The sequence below is a fragment of the Opisthocomus hoazin genome, chromosome 1 (genome assembly GCF_030867145.1).
Source record: "Opisthocomus hoazin isolate bOpiHoa1 chromosome 1, bOpiHoa1.hap1, whole genome shotgun sequence".
Taxonomy (NCBI): domain Eukaryota; kingdom Metazoa; phylum Chordata; class Aves; order Opisthocomiformes; family Opisthocomidae; genus Opisthocomus; species Opisthocomus hoazin.
In genome coordinates, this window is record NC_134414.1 from 22,731,463 (window position 1) to 22,754,787 (window position 23,325).

The 23,325-nt window shown below is 39.0% G+C and overlaps 1 protein-coding gene across 1 annotated transcript in view; it reads left to right on the forward strand.

The window, feature by feature from the left end:
- The first annotated feature begins 7,710 nt into the window (after nucleotides 1-7,710).
- The window catches only part of RNF17 (ring finger protein 17), a 68,766-nt gene continuing 53,151 nt past the window's right edge, over nucleotides 7,711-23,325 (forward strand). Inside the window, 11 exon segments of the mRNA XM_075418579.1 lie at nucleotides 7,711-7,787; nucleotides 8,447-8,523; nucleotides 9,255-9,313; nucleotides 10,355-10,410; nucleotides 11,651-11,750; nucleotides 13,949-14,029; nucleotides 15,412-15,512; nucleotides 16,895-17,066; nucleotides 18,437-18,513; nucleotides 20,810-20,884; nucleotides 22,055-22,329. Coding sequence (XP_075274694.1) covers nucleotides 7,711-7,787; nucleotides 8,447-8,523; nucleotides 9,255-9,313; nucleotides 10,355-10,410; nucleotides 11,651-11,750; nucleotides 13,949-14,029; nucleotides 15,412-15,512; nucleotides 16,895-17,066; nucleotides 18,437-18,513; nucleotides 20,810-20,884; nucleotides 22,055-22,329 — 1,150 coding nt within the window.

The following is a 23,325-nucleotide window of genomic DNA, read 5'->3' on the forward strand; positions in this document are numbered from 1 at the left end:
GCTTTGGACAAAACACCACAAAACAACCAAAGCGGACAAGGGAGCTGATGATCAAGCAACTAACTAACTCAAGGTCATACAAGTGGAGGATTACAATTCATTTCATCAGTTTCAATATTCAAGCTCATAACCATCACACAAAGCCTTATTAACCATACGAATAATCCATACTCTCCTTTCATCAATACCCATTTTCAATGGATTATAATGAACTCTATCTAATAAACCCTCTAAATGCCTTCTTAAGAAATCAACTATTTTCTGTACATTGGTTATATTGGTTATAAAAGACAAAGAAGCTAGTGGTTTTGTCTTACAGAGAGGTCCAGTAAAGGACACTAAAGCTCAGCAGCCCAGTGAGATGCTGAGAGGCTTATACAGACAGACATGGTAAATCGTATTTTCAACAATCTGCTGTGAGGGGAATCTCTTTGCATATTTGCATCTTGAACTGATGAAACTTCGTTTACAGGAACTGAAAGAATACTGATGATCTTCTCACTTTCATGTCGCACAGGTGAGTTCAACAAATCTTCTAATAAATTTGGTTCTTAAAAAAATAAGATGATTTGTTGCTAGCACTCTTCATCATAGCACCAGATCACTGCATTTATCTCAGCAATCTCAGTGCTCAGAAAGACCCCAAAGGAGAACTGAGAGAAGAAATGTCTTCTTTCTCATTTCAGGTAAGGCGTTCTGGCTACATATAGCCATTGCTTACAAAGTTCAGTGGAGGTCATGAGCCAAATCTCCCTTCAGCGTGGTTTCAATATGTAATCTCTACAAACACAAGAAGAGACCATGCCTGTTTTCCAGACTCTTCCTAAGCCATTGCCTCCACCACCTCCCACTTGTGACTGGCAAATCATTTTCATCTTTGTCTTTGAATAATCAACACACTACAGCAAGGGATGTGCTTGCAATATGCTTATAACCGCCCTGGATTCAATTCGTTGGGACAGTAATACATGAAAAGATGACATTGCAAGCCTCAGTGTGCACCATAGTGCTTACCAAGGAGTCTGATTGCCCAGGTTGCCACGTCTCGACTCTATTGCAAACAAGCTCCATAAAACATAGCTGGAGTTGTTCTTTCCATGCATGAGCAGAAATATGGCAGTCAAAACTACACACAACCTTTGCAGCACAGTGTATTGTACTACTTTCTGCAGTACTCTGTTCCACAAACTCTGGAATCACTATTAATATAGTCTATCATCTCATTTGTTTTCTGAAAGCAGTGGCACAGAGAACCATTCTGTTTTTTTTACCTGGAGAGTTTGCAGTAATTCTGGACCACACAAGCATGTATGCAGTTGAAATATTTGCTTCCAAAAAGCACTGCTTAGGATTTTTCAGTGTTGGGTTCACATGTTATTCAAACGGCGTTATTCCTTAGGCTCTAACAAAGTCTCCTGAAGACTCTATGTACCTCTAGTATTTTTGAAGCTGTGTTTTAAAATTGTCTAAGCAATAAAGAATGAGCTCTAAGTTACATTATATGATAGGGTAAAAACAAATAACAAGCCCGGTCACCACCGTGTTCTTCTCAGCTATGTGTTTAGACCCTAAAAACCTAGAATTTTTTTCTCCCCGTTGTACTAACTAAACAATAACTTATGCTCCAATAATTTGGACTAGAAAGAATATGTCATGAAGAATTTCAGATGGAAATTTGGCTGTGAAACCAAGTTTCTTGAAGATTTTAAGAACAAAAGAGAAAGCGTGGTTTGCTTAGAGACAGAATTTCACCTTCAATGAGCCTAAGAGTGACTGATCTACAACATGCATTTTGGAAAGATTTCAACATCCTTTATACATGTCCATACACATAAATGCAATTGAAAGACCCCCAAACAAATGACAGTGACTACACAGACCCTCCAGTCAGACTCCGCAAGATACCGCAGTCTATTTGATACTTCTTTCTGCATTAAGGCCCAAATCTGTGCCTTGCTACAGACATTGAGTTTCAGAGGTTAAAAGCTGAAGTCAGAAAAAGATTTTCTGCTTGTTTAAGAAGTCTTTATTTCACTTATTCCTATTTATACTACGTGGTCAAGGTGCATCAGAGTCTTTTCAGTAGTAAATTAAAATTGGGAATACATGCTCAGCCTTGCTACTGGCTGCACCTGGAGAGATGGAGCTGCAACAGCCTCACCTCTGTCAGGCTCCCAAATTTGGCAGTTGAGCACAACAGACGAGGCTAACTCACAATCCAACCTCTGGCTGCTATTTCCCTACACGCTAAAAAAGACAGAATTTAAACAAAAAGTACTGTGCTATGCTCACAGTAAAAAAGATTGTAAGAGGAATTTTAAAGGATGAAAGCTTGATTCAAGCATTAAATGTGTCTTACAAAAATCACAATAACATTTTAAATTAAACACTTTTATACCTATGAATTTTCATGTCATTTTTTTACTATTAATATATGTAAAGACAGACTCAGCAAATTCTTACACTGTGCTTCACACAGAAAAAAGATTCTGCAGAGAAAAGAAAGTAGTGTGAGTTCAGCACCAATGCCATGGAAGTACCTAGAACCAAACTGTTCATCATTACATTTACAGATACTTTGTTGGTTTTAAGCAACACGGTGGATGAGAAAAAAGTATCTGGCCCACTTTGCAATTAATTTCATTCGCAGAAAATTAGATAACTAATAGCTACTGAATATAAGCACCCAGTAACCACTGCTGTGAGGACTTGCCCATGTAAGAACAGCCACTGACTGCATTGTTAAATGCAAGGATCCAAGGCTCTCGGTATGAATTACAAGTGAACTAAACAGTTACCCAACAGCAACCTATAGATCCAGCTCACCATATGGCTGCAGAAACACTAATGGTAAGACAGGGAAGGGTGAACACACACCTGGGACCAGAATAATGCAGGACCCACCCTTTCAGCAACAGCACAGGGTTAGATCAACCTTAATTGGTTACAAAAAGTCATTTTAAACACAGTATTAAACAAACATATTAACTGCAAGAGTAGACAATAACTTTTACTTGAATGACTGTTGTCAGATACTATAGTTGTAAAAATTAACTATTTATAATGATAGAAACTTCACTGAATACAAACTGTAATGTTAGAGCAGAAATTATGCACACTGCGTAATTCTAGAAATCACTAACATGTACGTCCTGGCTAACAAAGAAACTGATGATCTTGATATGTCTGATCCCTTTCATAGTAAAAATAACCTAAATCTGGGATACTTCGGAAAGATAATTATAAGTATTATGAGCCAGAATCTGTAGGTGTGAAGTTGAGATTAAGAACAACTGCCTCAGGTATCAGTGTCTCTCTGTTAGACAACCACAGCATTTTGAGCTTACTTGTCCAACTCATGTAAACCTTAGAAACCAGATAATGGAGTTGTTAATGTTACACAATCAGCATTTCATTGATGAAATCATATTTCCTATACATCTCCATATCCCCTACCTACACATTTTTGTGAATCGTTGCATTTGGTCTTGTCTCCAGTAACACAATGGGATCTCCTTCCTTCTCTAAACACATATGAGACCCTCACATCACATTTAGGGGAAAACTACTTTTCTACTTACCATGTAGTTACATGGCCATACTAGAGAAAAAATCCAATAGCAATTATATACCAAATAACCAAGACCACAGAATCACATAATGGTAGGGGTTGGAAGGGACCTCTGGGGATCATCTGGTCCAAACCCCCTCCCACAGCAGGGACACCTAGAAGAGGCTGCACAGGACCTTGTCCAGGTGAGTTTTGAATATCTCCAGAGAAGGAGAATCCACAACCTCCTTGGGCAACCAGTTCCAGTGCTCCATCACCCTCAGAGTAAAGAAGTTCTTCCACATGTTCAGCTGGAACTTCCTATGCTTCATTTTGTGCCCATTGCCCCTTGTCCTGTCACTGGGCACCACTGAAAAGAGTTTGGCCCCATCCTTCTGACACCCACCCTTAAGATATTTATAGGCATTTGTAATGTCCTCTGTCAGCTTTTGTAAGGTCCTCTCTCAGCTTTCTCTTCTTCAGGCTGAACAAGCCCAGTTCCCTCAGCCTCTCCTCGTAGGAGAGATGTTCCAGTCCCCTCATCATCCTTGTAGCCCTCCACTGGACTCTCTCCAGTAGCTCCTCATCTTTCTTGAAGTGGGGCCCCACTGTACTCCAGATGGGGCCTCGCTAGGGCAGAGTAGAGGGGAAGGAGAACCTCCCTCGACCTGCTGCCCACACTCCTCTTAATGCACCCCAGGATCCCATTGGCCTTCTTGCAGCCAGGGCACACTGCTGGCTTATGGTCAACTTGTCATCCACCAGCACTCCCAGATATACATTTGCAGAATCTATCATCTAAATGACAAAAAAAAAAAAAAAAAAAAAAAAAAAATCCCAAACAACAACAACAAAACACAAACACTGGCCAGTTTTAGTGCACTTAGTCATTAAATTTTGAAGCAGAAATTCTTGCTGAGAAAGGGCAAAATACAGACGATGAGAAAGGAGGATGTGTTTGAAGAAAGAACAACTGCTACATGCTGCTGGCTGGAAATACTATCTAGACAGTATATCTGTGTTTTCAACCTACATTTGACTATGATTTTTAAACGCAACTACATTTTTCACACCAAAGACAACAATCTGCTCAGTATTATTTTTCTAGCACAGCGTGCTTTCTGCAACAAAGCCAGCGAAGCGGCTGAGATCACACTTGTGTAAGGAGAAGCCATCAGGACGAGTGAGTCCACCCAGGGTTAATTCATGCTGCCATCTTCTGGTTACCAGTCAGAAACTTCGACTTTGACATTGCATTTTAAACACTACCGTATAAAATTAAGAAACATCAGTAATGTTCTCTGAGTAGCTAATAGCATAGACAGAAGGTGTTGGTTCTTTTCTGGAAAATCACTGTTCTCTTTTCTGAAATAAGAAACCAAGTTGCCAGTTTTGTCTTCAGATTTTCAGAGTCATACAAGTGAAAAATTGAAGAGGTGCAGTGTGTTTATTTATTGTTCTATGTACAGGCTGACAGAACTACAAACAAACATAATATATGCATGCCATATAATATGTATGTATACCTTTTATAATTCTTTGTAAAGGCATAGAGAACAGAATCTGTAGGCATATTTCTATGAATTTTGACAAATTCATAAGCAGAAAATGATAACGAGCATTTGTTGCTATTGTTCACTTATTTATTTAATGGAGCTAAAGCTGAAATAAAAGCAAGGATGAGCTGTCTCCTCACCGGAAAGCTAATTAGGCCTAATTAGTCTTCTCATGAAAGAGCTAGTTAGGCTACTTTTTAGACAATCTCATACACTCCTGGTTTAAAATTGCACTCAAACCCTTAACCAATGCAGACCCTCCAATCATTTCCCTTTCTCTGCTACATCCACAGCAGGTCTGCCATCATCCACCCTACACTTTAACCTTCAGCCTTTATTTACTATGTTCTTAAGTAATGTTTAGAAGAGTTCATTTTTAAGTGGAAATTAACATAGAATATGAAAGATAAGGACAAAATTTTGGGTGCACAAGCCTTTCCTCACCTTTGAAATAGATTTCCAAGGTGAAATACAAGTTGAGAAAACTTGTGAGATTTTAACTTCATTGCAAAAACTGGCTGGATAATCTGCAAGAAAAGACCACTGGTATTTACAGAGCAGGAGAAGGGAGTTTAGCTCTTATGGGACAGCAAGAGAGACGTTTAATGTGTTGCCTGTGGAGCATGGGCTAGCTGAAGACGGGACAACGATAAGGTGTCATAGAACCAGTGTCAAACTTGAGTCTGTAAGTTTTAATGCCAAGGAGAAATCAGAATTTCAGTTTCCAGCCATGTCTTTTGACAGGAGACTGGAAACTGCCTTTTTTGATTTTGTAGGGCTTCTTTGGAGTTTTTTTTCTCAAAAACATATTACTGGTAACTGGAAGTTATATTGCATGTGCAAGTTCAGCCTGGTACATACAGATTTTTATCCTCACTAACAGGCTTTCCTAGAAAATTTCTGTAGGCCGAACCACACCAAACAGAACTAGACTGGGCACAAAGCACAGCTGTAAGATTTGACAACAGATCTCCACCAGGATTATATACAAAGCCAGGTCTAATCAGGTCCTGGTTAACAATGAGGGTAACTTCTGGAAAGATCTGCCCCTCACAAACAAATCATGCACATTCAAGTGCAGATAAACGAAACCAATGCAAGCTTGCCTGATTTGGGTGTTTTACCAAAAAGTAGGCGAGGACTTAGCTCCATAGAACTGGCTAATTTTTGAACTCTACTGCTCCTTTCTCCATGTTTTCTTCCCCATTACTCCTGCAATTCTTCTTTTGTCCTTCCAGCAGGCAGGACTGCAGTGTTCTCCTGTGGCTCTTCTCTCAACAGTTACCGTTTGCCTTGGCCACACCACTCAAGTACTCCCTAGCGTTAAGAAACCCTAGAGTTTGTGTGAGCTTTCAAACTCTGCCCTGTTACAGAGTCAAAACACCAGCCTAACAAACACTTGGTACATTTAAAATGAAAGCTTTGGGCTACAACTGTTTTATTGTATGAATAGTGCAAAAATACCAATAACCTAGGTTTTGTTAGGAAGCTTGTCTCTTGGAAAGCTGGCCTAGTTCAAGTTTTAGGGCAAAAGCAGTATATTTTTAATTTTAAAATGTAACTGTATTTTACTAGAGGTGATTTAAACACAAGTCTGGAGAACATCATGCTAAATATGACAGCCAAAACAGGAGTGGTAACACTGCAAAAACATCTCTTACTTGTCCTGCAAACAACGAGAATGCATGTAGAATAAGGTAATCCCAAAGCATGGACTTAACAGCTTCTAGCGCAGCAAACACCCTACCTTCAAAAAACGGACCGGGGCTCTCGCGGCAAACGCGGGGCGGGACGAGGCCAGGCAGCGCCTCACCGCTACCGCCAGCCCCGCCGCGCCTGAGAGCGCCAACATGGCGGCAGAACCTGCCCGCGCGGGCCGCAGCAACCACCACCCTCACCCTCCCCCTCCCGCCTCGCCGCGATTGGCTGCGATGGGAAAAGGAGTGACGATGCGCTCGGTGATTGGTGGCTGGGGTAGCTGGCCTGGCGCGTGGTGGGTCCTACTGTGTGCTGTGGGGGCTGTTGTGTCTTCCCGTCCCGTCCCCGGCGGTCTCGGCTGGTCCCTGCTTCAGCCTCTTCGCCGGCAGCTTTGTGGCACCTGCAGCGGCCCCTGGTGCTGTGGGCACTGGCTCGGAGGAGAGAGCACCTCTCCCGTCGAGCAGGAGGGGGGGAATAAACAAAGAAAGGCTAGCTAGGAGGCCGTAAGGAAAGGAATCGGGGTCAGTATACGTGGTGGATCACGAACAGGGTGTGGGCCTACGGTATTGAGATACTGCAGAAAAGAAATAATCATATTGAGAATGTAAGATGAGGAAGGATGTTGGAAGACCAATAATGGTGTCTCCTGCGTTGTCTGGTAGTGGTCAGGTGAGGGGCGGAGTAGTGGGATCTGGTGGAGCAGCTGGATAGTGCAAAACAGGCCAGCATTTTGTGGCATTTGAAAGATCTGCTTTTGAAGGAATAAAAATAGGTGTATGTTTTCTACGAATTTTGTCTTCTTCATTTTACCCTTCACCGAGTGATGTAAGCTGTAGTGTTTGCTTGAGTGATGAAATGTGTACGTTGTAGAGAACTTGTCTTTTATTTTTGATGTGAAGTACCATCATGAGTAGAAAGCAAGAGTGCTCCTTGGTGGATGACAGTAATGAAGAGCTTTATAGAAGAAAGAAAAAAGCTATAAGGTATGTGTATTTTGAGATTACTCTAGTGGTTTTATTATTTTTATGTTCTGACAGTGTAATTACCAGGAAATAGCATTGAGGAAATGTAGAAAATAATGTTTGTATTCTGTAGTGTTACAAGTGAGTCCATTTTTATGTGTTATGTGTGTAAAATACACAGTTTGTGGGAAGTTTTAGCATTTGGAGTACAGGGAGAAAGACATTTTAAATGCATGTTTGGATGTTGTCAAATACTGAATTGCTAGGCTACCAATATCTTGTATTGATCTGTATGTATATTTTACAAGTGGATAAATCACTGTTGATCTATTCAGTGTATGTTTAGTTAAATAACTGTAGAATGGATGTGATGAAAATTGATTATGTAACGATGTATTAGTGCTGGTTCTAGTTACCTTAAATGCTGGTTCTGCATACTTAAAAGCTGTAGTACTACCTTCAGGGATGATCAATTCAGTATCATAGAGGTAAATTGCGTCTCCTCGAGCTAAAGAGGATAACAATTTTTGTGTGGGTGCTGTGTGTTTAATTAACTGCACCTTCTACATAATGTCTTTTTGTAAAAAGTGGGCAAGCTTTCTTCTAAGAGAGCTGGAAGTCAGAATTCATACTTAGTTGATATCCCTAATAATCTTAAACCTTTACTTTTACTTCTGAAGGCAGTGTCTTAAGATACTGGAAGAGTGTTTTACAGAACCAACTCAGAGAAACAGTGATTTGTGCCAGATGTCAAAAGGTAAGAGTGTGAAAGGTAAAGCTTTTGGATTTTGACTTTTATTTCCAGCAATTTTGTGGTGTGCGGTACTGGCTGTTAATTTTTATTTTTTTTTAAATACGGTCTGTTAAAGATGATAGATGGGCTGCCAGGTTTGATTAACGCATTGTTTATTTACTATATTTCCATTACGTAGCAAGAACAACCAATTCCTTTTACTTCCCCCCCTGCTGTTTTTCTTGCCGAAGCTGCTGTAAAGTTTGTTTTACAAGAAACCTCATTTTTTTTCTGTTTTTTTCTGCTTGAGTGTCCTTTTTCCAAGGGTTGTGAAATTATATGGAGTGTCTAGTATTTATGGATGCTTTGCGAAATAACTTTTTTTCTTATACGGTAGGTATGCATTTTGAATGTGTGTTTTCTTTTACCTCTTTGCCTTCTATTTCATGTGTTTATATTGTCCTGAATGTAGCAGCAACATAATACAGCTAATCATGCAGATAATACTCTAATAATTAAATGCAAGTAAGTTTTTTGTAATTCCTGGATAACTTCCATATCTATTTATCTGGACTTCCATTCCTAGCTTTCAAATTCTGTCATTACAAAAGTCAATGTCCAAATTCCTGTTGACTTCATGAATGCTACCTAGAAGACTACTCCGGTGATCACATCCTCCTGTTTGTCTCATTGATTAAGATGCCCTACAGTTAACAACATTGACATTCAAGTGTTTCCTATGCTTGATTTTACAGCATTGTACAGTGATGTGAAGGATGAAGACACTGATTTTTTTGGTTCCTCTTCTACAGAAGTAAGTTGATCTAAAGCTTTCTGTTCACTAGTCCCTGTGGTGGTCTGAAATAGTGATATGACAGGATCTTTTGCGTTTTCATCGAAAGTGATTAAAGCAAGCTCAGGTTCCCTCTGAGGTAAGGGCCTGCATTTTATAACCACCTGCTCTCCAGGAAGTCTTTGCTAGCATTTCTTGTTATGCAGTGTGGCTATGTAGTGTGCATCTGATCTCCAAAGTCTGGTTTTAGGAAGGTTTATTTTTATAGTTCTCGTTAGTGCCCAGTGCTGTCAACTCCATTCCACGCTCTCATCTGCACCTAATGTGCAAGAAGGCAACTGGTGCATGTGTGTGGTGTTTTTTGGGGGTGTTTTTGTGTTTTTTTTTTTTTTTTTTTTAAATCTCTTTAGCTCCCAAATAGAAGGACTTAAAAGACTTTTTTTTTTAAAAAAATCTACTTCACTTTGCACAGTAGTGCACAAGTTATGAATATATCTCTGCATATAAAAAAAATGCTCTGCTTGTGAGTTTTTTCTGTGTTACGACATGCAAATGCCATTTGTTTCACAGAAATCTATGTTTTGGACAAACATTAAGTGCTTTTATTAGTTTTAAATAATAAATATGCAACAGATGGGGTATGGCCATTCTGTTTTTTCTGTTATGAAATTCAGATTTAGCCTTTATTGCAAAATGCAAGTAAATCAAATCTTTGGAATTAAGCCCTGTCATTGAACTTTATTGAAAAAGTAAGTTGTAATCAGGTTCACTAACACAGTATGTTAGTAGGTTTGCATAATAGCGGGAAAAATACTAAAAGCAAATAGGAAATCAACATTCATTTTACTAGGAATGCTTTCCATTTACCACAAATATAAAGTAAGAAGCTGTTTTCTTAGATCTCTGGTTGCTCAATTCAACAGCACTTGCTTTGAAGCTTGGTGTCATTGAAATGGGGGTGGAGGGGCTACTGAAGGTGAGAACAGGCTTCTAGAACATTTTTTGCTAGGGCTTGGATTTCTCCCTGTATTAACTTGCTTTACTTTTTCCATCTGAATTTAGACCAAAACTGATTTTAAACTCGGGCTGTGCTGTGGCAACTCACAAAGGCTAGCAAGGTAAACCTTTATTAACTTAACTGGTTTTTGTGTCTAGATGCCAGACTGGGGGAGGATTTGAATGAGCAAGCATTTCCAGCCGTTTTTAATGTTTTTTGTTTTTTAATGTGTTATTTTAACTTTACTGATCTGTTCTCAGTATGGGTGTCTAGTACTGTGGGAACACAGCTTGCTTGACACTGGAGTACAAATAACATTTCACTGAAAGGCAACAAGAAAAAGATTGGTTTGGCTTGAAAATGTTTGGAACTGGAAGTTTTAAACACTGTGGTAACTCCCTGGTAAGGGTTTGGAGGGAGAGTAGAAAACTGCTGAAATGCCAGGCTGTGATAGGAAGGAGTGTCTCATTGAAGCACCTCCTTCCCCCCTCTCCCTGCTGCTCCCATTGTACCTTCTGCTTAGATAACCAGTCACAGCTATAAAGATTAGATGCCAGCAACGTTCCATGGTAGTGTCGTATCTAAATTACATTAACTTGCTTATATGCCTAGCCTGCGTGAACTGGAAAGAAGTCTTAAAGTGGGTGTCTTTCCCCCCACTGCCATTGCTGTGCACATTCATGTTGATACAAACAAGAATAGGTCCAAATAATTCTAACAGATCTATTATTCCCCACAATCCATGGGAAGCAGCAAACTGAGCACAGGAAGAACACCATAGTGCTTCCTTACTGTAATTAGGCTGGCTTATGCAGACTAGTTTTGTGAGAGTCTTGACATCTGTTGAGATCCATGCTTATGTGGCAGAAGAGCAGGGATGGGTGACTATACAACAGAACTTCAGAGCCTTCCTAACAGGTAGTCAGTCGATGGTTTTTGTATAATCCGTCATGTGTTCTAAAGATTTGAACAGCCTGATCAGTATGTGATGGGGTATCTGGAAGAAAATACTTGGGCAACAAATGAAAAATGAATTCTGGAATGTTAATAGTCATACATTTTACTCTGAGGATAAAAATCACTACCACCTACTAAGGTTTTGTTGAGCCTTGCCAAAATTATCAGATGAAAATCAGTTGCTAAAGAGGAATTTTATGATTATGCTAGTAGAAAGGAAAGTTTTTGAGAAATGAGGTATCTGTAGTATATCACAGTGTGAATTCTACTGTGTTAAAAATATATGTGTGTATGTATTTAATAACACTTTTTGAAGCTGTCAGATTGTGTCTAAAGTATTTGTGGGAGGTTTGATATTTTATTTCAAATATGTAGGTTTTTTTCCTTAAAGTTTTGATTTGCAGGCCCTTCAGTTGCAATACTGAAGAGAAAAATGTTCAGCACCCAGTTCCGTCAAGTGGTGGGCTGAAAGTCAAACCGGCTCTAGCTGCATCAGGAGACATGGTGTGTTAATGTGCATTTTCCTTATCTTCTCACTTGTTATTTTTGTATATGCATAGTTAATACTGCACTTCTTAAATCAGAAAAAACTTGCAGCCTTAATAGTTACATGCTATTGTTCCATCTTACCATGGAATTGATGTGCAGCTGCAGTGTTAATAAAATAACTTGACAAAATGAGTGCTTCTGAAACCCAACCGGATCATAGCTGAGGAGGGCTAGTGTATTCAGCTGGCTGTGAAACTGCATTTTGAATTTAGCCTTTCTTAAAAAACATTTGAGGCTTCACAATATTTGGGTGTGGGGCTTTTTTTAATTTCTTTTTAAATTCAAGACAGCTGCAAGGCTCATGCAATACAGCCTTAAAGTAGTCATTCAGGGCAACAAGATAGTTGGAAAAATGGATCTTTCTTGAAAGGTTAAGTTTTCTAACGAGGTCTTTTGTGCAGTTTTAGGCCAGGTGAACTAATGTTGTGGATACTTTAAGATGACAGGATAAAATGGAAATGGATGATACATCCTGTCCCAGTCTTGTTTTCTTCTATGGAGATTGTCCTCTACAGTTACTTTAAAGGATTCATAACTTGTAAATTCCTGTCTTGGCTTCTTGGCCAGTTTTGTTACAGTGCCCATTGAAGTTTAAAAATTGTTTTCTTCTCTGATCACTTTTTTGAAAAGTCTATTTGAAATAAAGCCATATCATGTTATCTTTAACTTCATTATATTACTGTTGACAAAATATTAAAGGAAATAGCCTGAGGTTATCTTTGAAGTATCTGGAGTTTGAGGTCATAAGTAATATTTTGGTGGTAGTCACCTCTTCTGTTGACAAAATATTTCCTTTTTTTGGGGAAAGTTGTTGAGAGTGAGCTCATGTGAAAAGTCACATTTATTGAGATCCTAGTCTAACTGCTACTTACTTTTGTTTCTTATGTTTTTTTCAGACTCCTTTATTTTGTGGTTAGTGATTACTAGATCTTTGTCAGTGTCATTTCTTACATTACTGAGTGTATCCATGTCTTTTGAGTTTTGGAAGGATTTTTATTACTGCATCATTGATCATAACAAGAACTATGAAGTAGAGAGGGAGCAATGTGATTCCATGACATCTTCACCTCTTGCATCTCTTTGCATCTGCTCAAAATACAGTGGGAATAGTTGCCGTAGGGAAGTGTTGCTAACACAGTTAACATCTGAGTCATAATAGGGGGAAGGTTTTCTTCCCTTTTTCTGCTCATGGGAAGGAGGCAGAATGGGTCTGAGATGTTCAGATACATTAATTAGAAGGTTGTTCTAGAGATGAAAGTGACAACAAATATATTGAATAAACTCTGTAATGATTCGTGTCACAGGTTTCTCCCAGATGGTGGGTAGGACTGCCTTTCACTTACATCAGTGTCTGGTCAGAGGCAGAACTGTTTCAGGGTTTTGAACTCTAAGCTTTCATTTTTCTCTTGTTTGTGTTCTCCTTAACACTAGTGAGGAACCCTTTAGAAACTGGAGATGTTTGCGTGTTAGTAAAGTTGCCTTTTGGCGAGGTGAACTGGTTGCCTAATAGTGACATAATTCCACAGCACCATCCCTGACTTCTTGGGGCATCCCCAGTTCATGATGTTCTCATTTTGCTTTTAGCAAGATACCAGTACTCCTAACGCTAGCTTCAGTAGTGCCAGTGACAAAATAAGACATTTCTGTATGTACACTTGCTTCTGTGCCAATTCACACGCAAGTATTTTATTCTCTTTTCTTGTATCAGAATAATACTGGGAGCTTATTACTTTTTTATAAACAAGTTTTGTTGCCCCAGATGATATTCCTAAATATTTTACTTTTTTCTAGGCTGCAGTACTCCCATTCTTCAATCTTGCATGCTTTCTTTCCTCTGTATTAGTAACTTTATTTTGCTTTTCTTTCATGTACTATTTTTTCACTTGGTTTTTGTGCATGTGTGCAAATAAATTGCATGTGTTTAACAAAAGAATTCAGAATCCATGTTTCTGAACTACTACAATGTTAATGTTCTTAGTGAAATTCAGGTGAGCTAAGTATTTTGGGCCTGTTTGCAGCTATAGAGCTGCTCCGAGCCTTACTGATCATCAGTCAGTCACATGAAGTGCCTCTGTCAAAATGGCAAAGAAGTATAGCCCATCTTGTCTTCTAGTCATACAAGCAACTTTGTTCATTGGCAAATGTTTCCTCAGGACAGCAAAACTATGGAAGATATTGATGAAGCTTTGTGCATAGCTATTTGCAATCTCAGCCACTTACATGATGCAGACGAGGTGGGTGAAAATAAGTTAAATAAATCATGAAATATTAAATCCTGTTCTTGCTTGAAGCTTTTTGTTACGAGCAGTCACACATTATCATGCTATTTAAACATGCTTTTACTGCCTCTTTTTTGGCATCTTGTCTGTCCTTCAAATATTTGTTCTCTTTCTGTGAATATAGAGCTTTAAACTCCAGACTATAGTGTGTAAAGGAGCACATGAGCCTATGCGTAACTTAAAAGTTACTAGGTCAATCCATATGTTTAGCAGAACAATATATAAGCCAATTTTTAAGTACTAAGCTTGTGTTTCAGTGGATCAGGGTAAAATTCAGCATTTGTTTTTGCTCTAGCAACTATGCTAACTCTCTAGTTTTCATGTGCCTCTTTCTGGATTTAAAGGTGAAAAAGAAATTATCTGGGCAACAGAAGTAACAATATTAACAGACAAAGCATGCAAAATATGTAAGTCAAGTAATGCAATTTGATATGGACAATATGAAATACAGGAAGACTGAAAATACTGGATAATGCTGTTAACAAGTTTTACTGAACAATCAATGGCAATTATTTTATTTAAGCTTTGACGCTTACTAATTGTGCTGTGGAAAAGCTTGCAGTTGTCTTTGCCGTTTATTTATATTTTACATGTATTCTAAGATACCTGGGCATATAAGTGTTTAATGTTCTAAAAGCTTAAGGAAATTCATTCTAGTAAGTGTGGCAAGAAGGTTTCTTACAACCTGTTTTCCATTCCTATTCTAACTTGTTTGTTGCAGTGGCTGATCTGTCAGTTAAGCAGTGTTATGTTAAATACTTAATTCGTATACTGATAGCATCTTGTAAAAACCTGCCCTTTCAGCCGCTCTGATATAGTAACATGCATATGACTGTGGTCTTCCAACAGCTATTCAACAAAGACTGAGAATTGTCAAAGCAGTGTTGCATTACTGAGGTGTTTTTCCATAGTCTCGTTGTTAAATGTAACTATAATGACAAAACTGATGCTTACCCAGACAAGGAATATTTTTCTCCTTTCTGCTCACAATGCATTTAAAAAAATGGTGGAAATCTGTGTGTGGTACTACATTAAAATGTCAAGTAAGGAAAGTGGGGCAGTGGGTCCAAGATCTATGTGTTTCTTGCTTCATAGACGTAAAGACTTAGCTGACGGGAAGATCCAGACAGTGTGAGCTGACTAGATGTTAGAGAAAACAAAGGGATTAATGAGCTATAATTGGTTTAAGTGTCATTCTTAAGTGGTTTAGTGTCACTTTCTACTGGAGTATTGATTGCTGTCTTAGTATTCATTGCTTCTGAATTTAAAAAAAAGACTAATGAAATAATAATAAATAATGAAATAACTGCATGTTTGTTCAATACTGAACAAAATAGATGCTGAAATACTTGGAATTGAAAGTGAAGCAGGAAGGAGACAAAGTTGCAGAAACTGCAGATAGAGCATTTGATGAACTTATTACTTCTCTCCTCTCAAGGTAGTAATTGATTTGTTGGATGGTGGGGGCTGAGTTTTTTATCAAGTTGTTTCTAGTTCAGATAAAAAAACCCTCTAAATAAAATTTCAGTCTTCCTCATAACGCTATTTCATAATACCTGTCTTTAATTTTTGTGCACTGTTTTTGCCCTTTCATGTTGGCATCTTGGAGCTGTTTTGCATGGTTGGAAAACACTGGTGTATACAGCCTCTGCTCTTTAAAAAAAAAAGAAAAAGCTTGGGATAGTTTTAATGACATTAGTTTTTTGAAATAGCTCATTTATGAGGTTTTTTTGATATTGATATTAGTGAATGATCAATTTAACAGCAAGAATAACTTTTTTAAAAATTGACTTTTTAATTGTACTCATCTGGAGTACTGTGTCCAGTTCTGGGCTCCCCAGTTCAAGAAGGATGAAGAGCTACTGGAGAGAGTCCAGCGGAGGGCTACAAGGATGGTGAGGGGACTGGAGCATCTCCACTACGAGGAGAGGTTGAGGGAACTGGGCTTGTTCAGCCTGAAGAAGAGAAGGCTGCGAGGGGACCTTATAAATGCCTACAAATATCTGAAGGGTGGGTGTCAGGAGGATGGGGCCAAGCTCTTTTCAGTGGTGCCCAGTGACAGGACAAGGGGTAATGGGCACAAACTGAGGCACAGGAAGTTCCGTCTGAACATGAGGAAGAACTTCTTCTCTCTGAGGGTGACGGAGCACTGGAACAGGCTGCCCAGGGAGGTTGTGGAGTCTCCTTCTCTGGAGATATTCAAGACCCGCCTGGACAAGGTCCTGTGCAGCCTGCTGTAGGTGACCCTGCTTCGGCGGGGGGGTTGGACTAGATGACCCACAGAGGTCCCTTCCAACCCCTACTATTCTGTGATTCTGTGATTCTGTGATTCTGTGACTTTCTGTGAATTTTCAAGCTGATAGAAGCCCAAGGGTGCTTTATTTCTTCATGTTCGAAAATACTTGTATCTTCAGATTTAGGAGGGAGGAGGGTGTGTCAAAGCTTAGGAGTCCAGAAGAACCTCTGAGGGGGGAATCTGATATCTCAGTAGGCTGAATTGTAAAATCTAACTGTTGAGTTTTTGGTTGCATGTGCATGGAAATATCAGGAGGCTTGAATGGAAGAGTGCTTTAAACATTTAATAAAAAAATACTTCTGTGAATGAAGTGGCTTTTCAGTGTGAACTCTTGTGGTTCCTCCTATTATTGAATGTGTTTTCCATGCTTTCTACTTCCCACTGTTTGAGGAAAATGATATTTCTGTGTGAGGCGTATCCACTTGGTATTGTGGTATAACTGGCAGTTGTATGTTATAGTAGAAGTTTGAATCTGTACATCTGAGATGCTTATTAAATTCTGAAAAGTAATGTTTTTAACACAGGAAAAGGAATTTGTGTGCAGAATTAGTGAAGAACATCAACAACTACAATGCTGGTGTTGCAAAAGCTAAACAAGTCGTTGAGGAGAAAGAAGAGTGTTTGATTGGTGCCATTAGGATTACAAAGGAATTAAAAATGACACCTTCTGTAAGAGCCTATTGTGATCTTGAGCAGGTAGCTATATTCTTGCACTGTGAAATAATTTATTTAACAAATACATTCAAATTTTGATAGAAAATTTCTCTGATCTGTTCTCCAATTTACCAACTTCAGTACTGAGATTTTTGCAGTAGTGTATTCTTGCCCCACTTCTACACGTGCACACAGAGTTTATGTTTGGTCTTGGTCACAAATTATGGTCTGGTGACTGATGTGAAGCAAAAAAGTTGATCCTTGCCTCGAAGAGCGTGCTATCTGAAACAGCAAAATGGAGGCGGTGGGGACAGGAAAACTGACACGGGACTGAACGGTGAAAGGGCAGTGTCTAAAGCGTTTCCCATACCAAAGCTCTCCAGCCTTCTCACTGACCTACTCCAGAATTAATAGCCATGCTCCCCTGATCCTTTTGGTCACAGACCTTTACTTCCATTCTTCCTCCCCATCATATCTGCAGTTTGTAGAAACATACGCTAGCTGCTGTGCTGTATCAGACCAAAGATGCATCTTGTGAAGTCTGCTGTCTCTGACAACAGAGAGGAAAATATGCTTGGAGGAAGAATCTGAGAACCTGGGCATTTAGTGAGCATAGGAAGTTGAAGGTTAAGGATTTTTAATCAGTAGGATGCATCACAAAGTGAAGATTATCTCATTGTGTCATAAGCTTGTGTAACAGTTCCTTGCATGTCTTCATAATGCTTGTGGCAGTGTGTGCGTGTGTGTGTACATATGTACATTATATGTATGTATTCATATGCAGTGCCAGTGAGTTCCATGTTTCAGTATTTAAAATGAGGTCTATATAAAATAGCTCTGTTCTTTCTAAATCTACTACCAAGTTACTTTATTTGGAGACTTTGTAGTCCATGTATTGAGAAAAATAATGAAAATCTGGTTTTGTCATTGTTCGAAGTGGTGTGATTTTTAGACTGTCATGTTCCTTGCATCCAGTTGTCACTCTCCATGCAAAGAAACTTAGCCTTTCTCATCTGACCCGTGAGAGAAGTCCGATCACTCCTTTTTTTTTCTGGCATTTGCCTCCATCTTGCCCAGTGTGACCTTTGGGTGCTGACACCCACCACTGTCCTCCCACAGGCCTACCTTCTTAGAAGTCCCCTTCGCAGGAGCTGTTCGTACAAAGGGAAAATCTAGCTCCTGCTTCTGTGTGCATGCTACCATTTACAAAGTCCCCAGCCATCAGGTCTTAGCAGTGTAAGAAGGCATAATTGAGAATTGGCTATTGGCTGTTAATGAGTAAACTCTTGGGCTTTTTTCTTTCTTCATCATTAAAGATGTCATGCACTGGCTTTGTCATGTTGTAAATAATAGATGCCTGTATAATCTGCTTTTTATATAATAGAAACTAAGACTGTACTTCTTAATTTCAGGTTCTTTATAATTTGAAGTTGCCAGTTGAGGCTGAGCTCTCAAGAGTGAATAGTTTGAAGGAAAAAATATCTCCAAGGTAAACGACTGGAGTGGGAGGTATATTGGGAGGTAAATGGATGCACTGGTTATCTTAGTTACAGAGACTGTTCATGTAACAGTTAAACAGCAGAAATCAAACTGCTTCACTTGCGTTTTACTGGAAAACTTCTAGTTCAGACGTATATGAACTCATCACTAACAATGCGCAGTAGCCTTCATCTGAGGCATCAGGGAGATACGCTGCTAGGTAAATGTATATGTACATTTAAAGAATTCCTGACAGACTTCTGCTACTTTTAAACTTCCTCTCCTTTTCTTAGAAAGAAATTGGGGAAGTAATGGATTACTTATTTTTTAAAAATGTATTTGTTTCTCACCTTTAAGGAACACTTAAATGCTTTTGGAACCACGGATGTCTAAGAAGAAATTTGTCAAAAATACCAGTTACCAAGTTGCCCTCACTGGAATTGGAAAATAGAATTTCTGTACCAGAAATGAGCAAGAAAGTGTGTCATAGCTGTGGTACAGCTGACCATGTGCAGCTTGGTCATAAGGCTGGTCAGACTACTGTAATCCTAGTGTATAAAAGCCACATTCAGGAGCAATGAAGGAGCGATATAACAAAGATGGTGTTAGGTTGGAACATCTTGAGGATTACATTATATTTTAGGACATGGAACGACTCGGGGGGATAGAGTGGTTGTGTGCCATCAGATTCTGAATCGCATAGAGGAATGAAGCCCAAAGCTGGCTACTTGCATGCAAAGTGTGAAAAATTGTCATAGAAACATTTAGGTTGGCAAAGGCGGTTAAGATCATCGAGTCTAACCGTGAAGTTAACCCTGCCAAATCCACCATTAAATATGTTGTGAAGCGCCATCCATACAAGTCTTAAATCGTAGAATGGTTTGGGTTGGGGGGACCTTTAAAGGTCATGTAGACCAACCCCCCCCGGCAGTGAGCAGGGACATCTTCAGCTCAATCAGGTTGCTCAGAGCCCTGTCCAGCCTGGCCTTGAATGTTTCCAGGGATTAGACGTCTAACACCTCTCTGGGCAACCTGTGGCAGTGTTTCACCACCCTCATTGTAAAGCATTTCTTCCTTATATCCAGTCTAAATCTACCCTCTTTTAGTTTAAAACCATTACCCCTTGTCCTATTGCAACAGGCCCTGTTAAAAAAAAAAATCTGTCCCCATCTTTCTTATAAGTACTTCATTTTATTAGTACTTTAAGTACTGGAAGGCTGCAGTGAGGTCTCCCTGGAGCCTTCTCGAGGCTGAACAGCCCCAACACTCTGAGCCAAATGACTCCAGGGATGATGACCCACTTCCCTGGGCAGCCCAGTTCCAATACTTGACAAAAATCATGATGATTCCTGTCATATGTCAGTTGAGTCGTTAGAATATGGATAAAGGAATCTTTAAAACCATCTTTTAGTAAAGTTAAAGACTTGGTAGGTAGGGCCTATTTTGAAGATAATGTCAGAGATGGATGATAATTTCAGAGAAGCCTGTGTAAGTGCGCAATGTCAAAACTCACAACCTAGAAGAAAGCTAAAAAATGACAAAATCAAATACATTTGTATTGGGAGACCTTTTAAAAAGTTGAACAAAACAGGGTAAAAAAAGAGATCTGATGAAGGATTAGCATAAAGGCCTTGCATGCTGGTGCCACTCCAAAATAATACCGAAGGTGAAAAAATCATAGCTGGGAGGTGCATAGGAGTTGACACACAACGAAGAGAAGATAGGTTCCTGAAGGAGGGGGGGGGGGGGGGGGGAAGAAGGGCTGTTCAATCCTGCTTACACTTCAGTTTTGGCAAATTGTTCGTTATAATGGACAGCAAAGCTAAGGATTTGATTGAATTAAGTTATATTTACAGTTCTGTAAAAGTACTTAGAAGATTTTGCTAGCTGTCATCGGCAAAGGAAACAGCTGTTTATTAGTGTAAAAACAGAACAAAAAGAATGTACATTTTGGACTTCAGTTACGATTTTGTTCTTCAGGACTGTTGGAGAGCATTTTTTCTCCATACAGAATAATTTATTGAACTAAAATGGGTATAGGTGTGAAAACTCAGTAAGTGAATTATGGAGTACTCTCTGCATGAGAAAGAGAGCGAGCAAAAGGCAAGAGTTTTGAATTCTGAATGTGAAGTTAAATGAGCAGCCAAATCTGTTGTTAATAGGAGTAAAAGAATGAAACTGGAGTAGGTAATTAAATGTCTTATTTTGCCCCTCCATGAATATTGTGCTGAAAAATACTATACATCTCAAACTGTCAGAGTGACTCAGGTATTCATGTCACCTTCTGTAATGTTTCTTCTCCCGAGATTCTTCCTGAACACTGAGGAGATAACACCTTTGTTAAAAAATTTGGGCAAGATTGAGTGGGGAACAACAGGGCAGTAAGTATTTTTTTAATAAAGAGGGTAGGTCCAGTAACTTACCTGTTCTTCTAATGGTTAAATATTTATTGGAGATTAAATTAAAAAAAAAAAACACCACCACAAGAACTGTTTATGCTTGTGGGTTTCTAAGAGTACAATGAAACAGAAGAAAACTTCAGATGCTGGTATTTCAGTCAGCATTCCAGTTAATCCAATTAGTGTTTCAGTTCTGACATTTCAGTTTTGCTTATGTTTCACTCAACTATATTTCACTGTATCACTTAAGTTATCGAGATTTTTTTGATGCTGAGTGCTTTTCAGCTTTTGCTGGCATTTAGTGATACAGTCATAGAATCATTTAGGTTGGAAAAGACCTTTAAGATCAAGTGCAACCTAACACTGCCAAGTCCACCACTAAACCATGTCCCTAAGCATCACATCTACACGTTCATTGTACACGTAGTAGAGATGTTTTGTCATTCCAGCATATGAAAATTGCTGCTTGTAAGTGCAAATAAATCTGTAAAATCAACAGCAAATGCTGAAATTTATAGTATTTCCATTTCATAGTCTAAATACTGATCATGTCATATGCCAAAAGAAATGACTGAAGATTAACTTGAACCAGAAAAAAAATGATTTTTGTTTTTAAAATCACAAATTGTTTTATTTTATTAGTCACCTTTATTTTTCTCCACAGTCTTTGACAAAAACTTGAGAAAGTGGAATGGAGTTGCCATTAGGGCTGTTGTAGTTAGCACTGGTTATGCTAAAAAAGGCTTATTGCATACTGTAATACTTGAAAATACTGCAGATTACAGTGAAGAGTAACTGTTCGTACAAAAGCAACTGACATGCCTTCTGTTTTTAATGTGAACTATCTATCACATTATTAACATTTTTTTCAAATAGTTTGCATTTCTACCTGTAGTGTCTCTTTGATCATTTAAGCAGGGGTAGCTCTTGTACTGAGCTGTGCCCGAGAATATGTGCCACTTCTGTGCCAGTCCTTTTAGTTTTCGGAAATCAAGGTACTGTTTTTGTTGTCTTGGTGTACCAGCTCTTAACAAGGTGTTTTTTTAACATAGTGATACATTCTTAATAAAACCTCTGCTTTGACTCATGCTTTTCTGAAAACAGGCTGAATTATATTAATTTCTTTCAAACTAAATGTTTTCCCAAATCTAGTGAAGATAATGGACAACACAATCTTATCCTTGATGACAAAGAAGAAATGCCAGGCTGTGATACTCAATCATCTGTAGAGAATATGTTTCCGGCACTTAGCAGAGAAAGTAAAGTAAAGGCTCTTGCGAATCAACGTGGTGTTCACAAAGAAGTGAAAAATACTCAAGTAGAAGAAACACTTCCTATGATATGTCATCATAGTGTTTCTGCTCTGCCCAAGTCTCCATCCAGCCCTGATGTCATAATAGAAGAAATATTTGAAGATGACCTGGAAAGTAAGTTGCTTAATACCTGACGCTTTCAATGTTCCATTGTCAAGCATGATGTTATTTATATGTTTTGTATTATGTTGTATATTTGTAGTTATACTGGGCTCTCATGAATTCTTTAATGACGTCTGTATTTCACTTTATATTCCTTTGAGCTATCATCGTTTCTTTTTTGTCCTTCTTCAGCTTAGCTTAGTGAAAACTTTCTCATAAGTCCTTTCCAAGAGGGGTCATAAGTTCCTGTGTCTGCCTGAATGAGTCTCTTTGTCTCTTAGTTATTACAGTCCTCATCAGAGTTTCTGACATTGGCTCCTGGAGGGTGCTTTTCTGGCAGTTCACTTGGATTCCCGAGTCTTTTCCTGGGGCATTGTCCTATGTTAACTGGCAATATCAGTTAGGTTCTTCAGCTTGTCAGGCTTTTCCTGGACTGTATTAGTAAGAGTGTAGCGAACAGGTCCAGAAAGTGATCCTTCCCTTCTGTTAGGCTCTTGTGAGACTGAATCTGGAGTACCATGTCTGGTTTTGGAACATGCAGTACTGAAAGTCACAATCTAGCAGAACCTACCAAGCTGGTGTCCAGGAGGGGCTCAGGGCTAGGGCTGAAGGTGTTAGGAACAAGTTGGAACATGGAAATTCCAGTTAGATAATAAAGGTAGAATAGATAGATATACCCAGCAGTGTGATTAAGATGCTTAACTTCAGTGTTCTGTGTCCACAACATACCTAGAAAATCCCTATGATCAGTAATGCTTGGGGAGGAGGAGGCAGAGGGTGGGGGTGGTATATGAGAGTGATTGTGGTAGCATATAACTGTGATCAAGGTGAAGTAAATTTCAGAGCTTGGGCATGACTGTCTAAAATAGCATATTCCAGAATCCCAGTGGATTTTACAAAACTTGTCAGAACAAAATTCCTTGAAACTGCAGTGTTATATGAGTTTTGCATGTCTTGACCCTGTGAATTTTGATGGTAGTTTTGTAATCTTGGAATTAGCATGTGGAC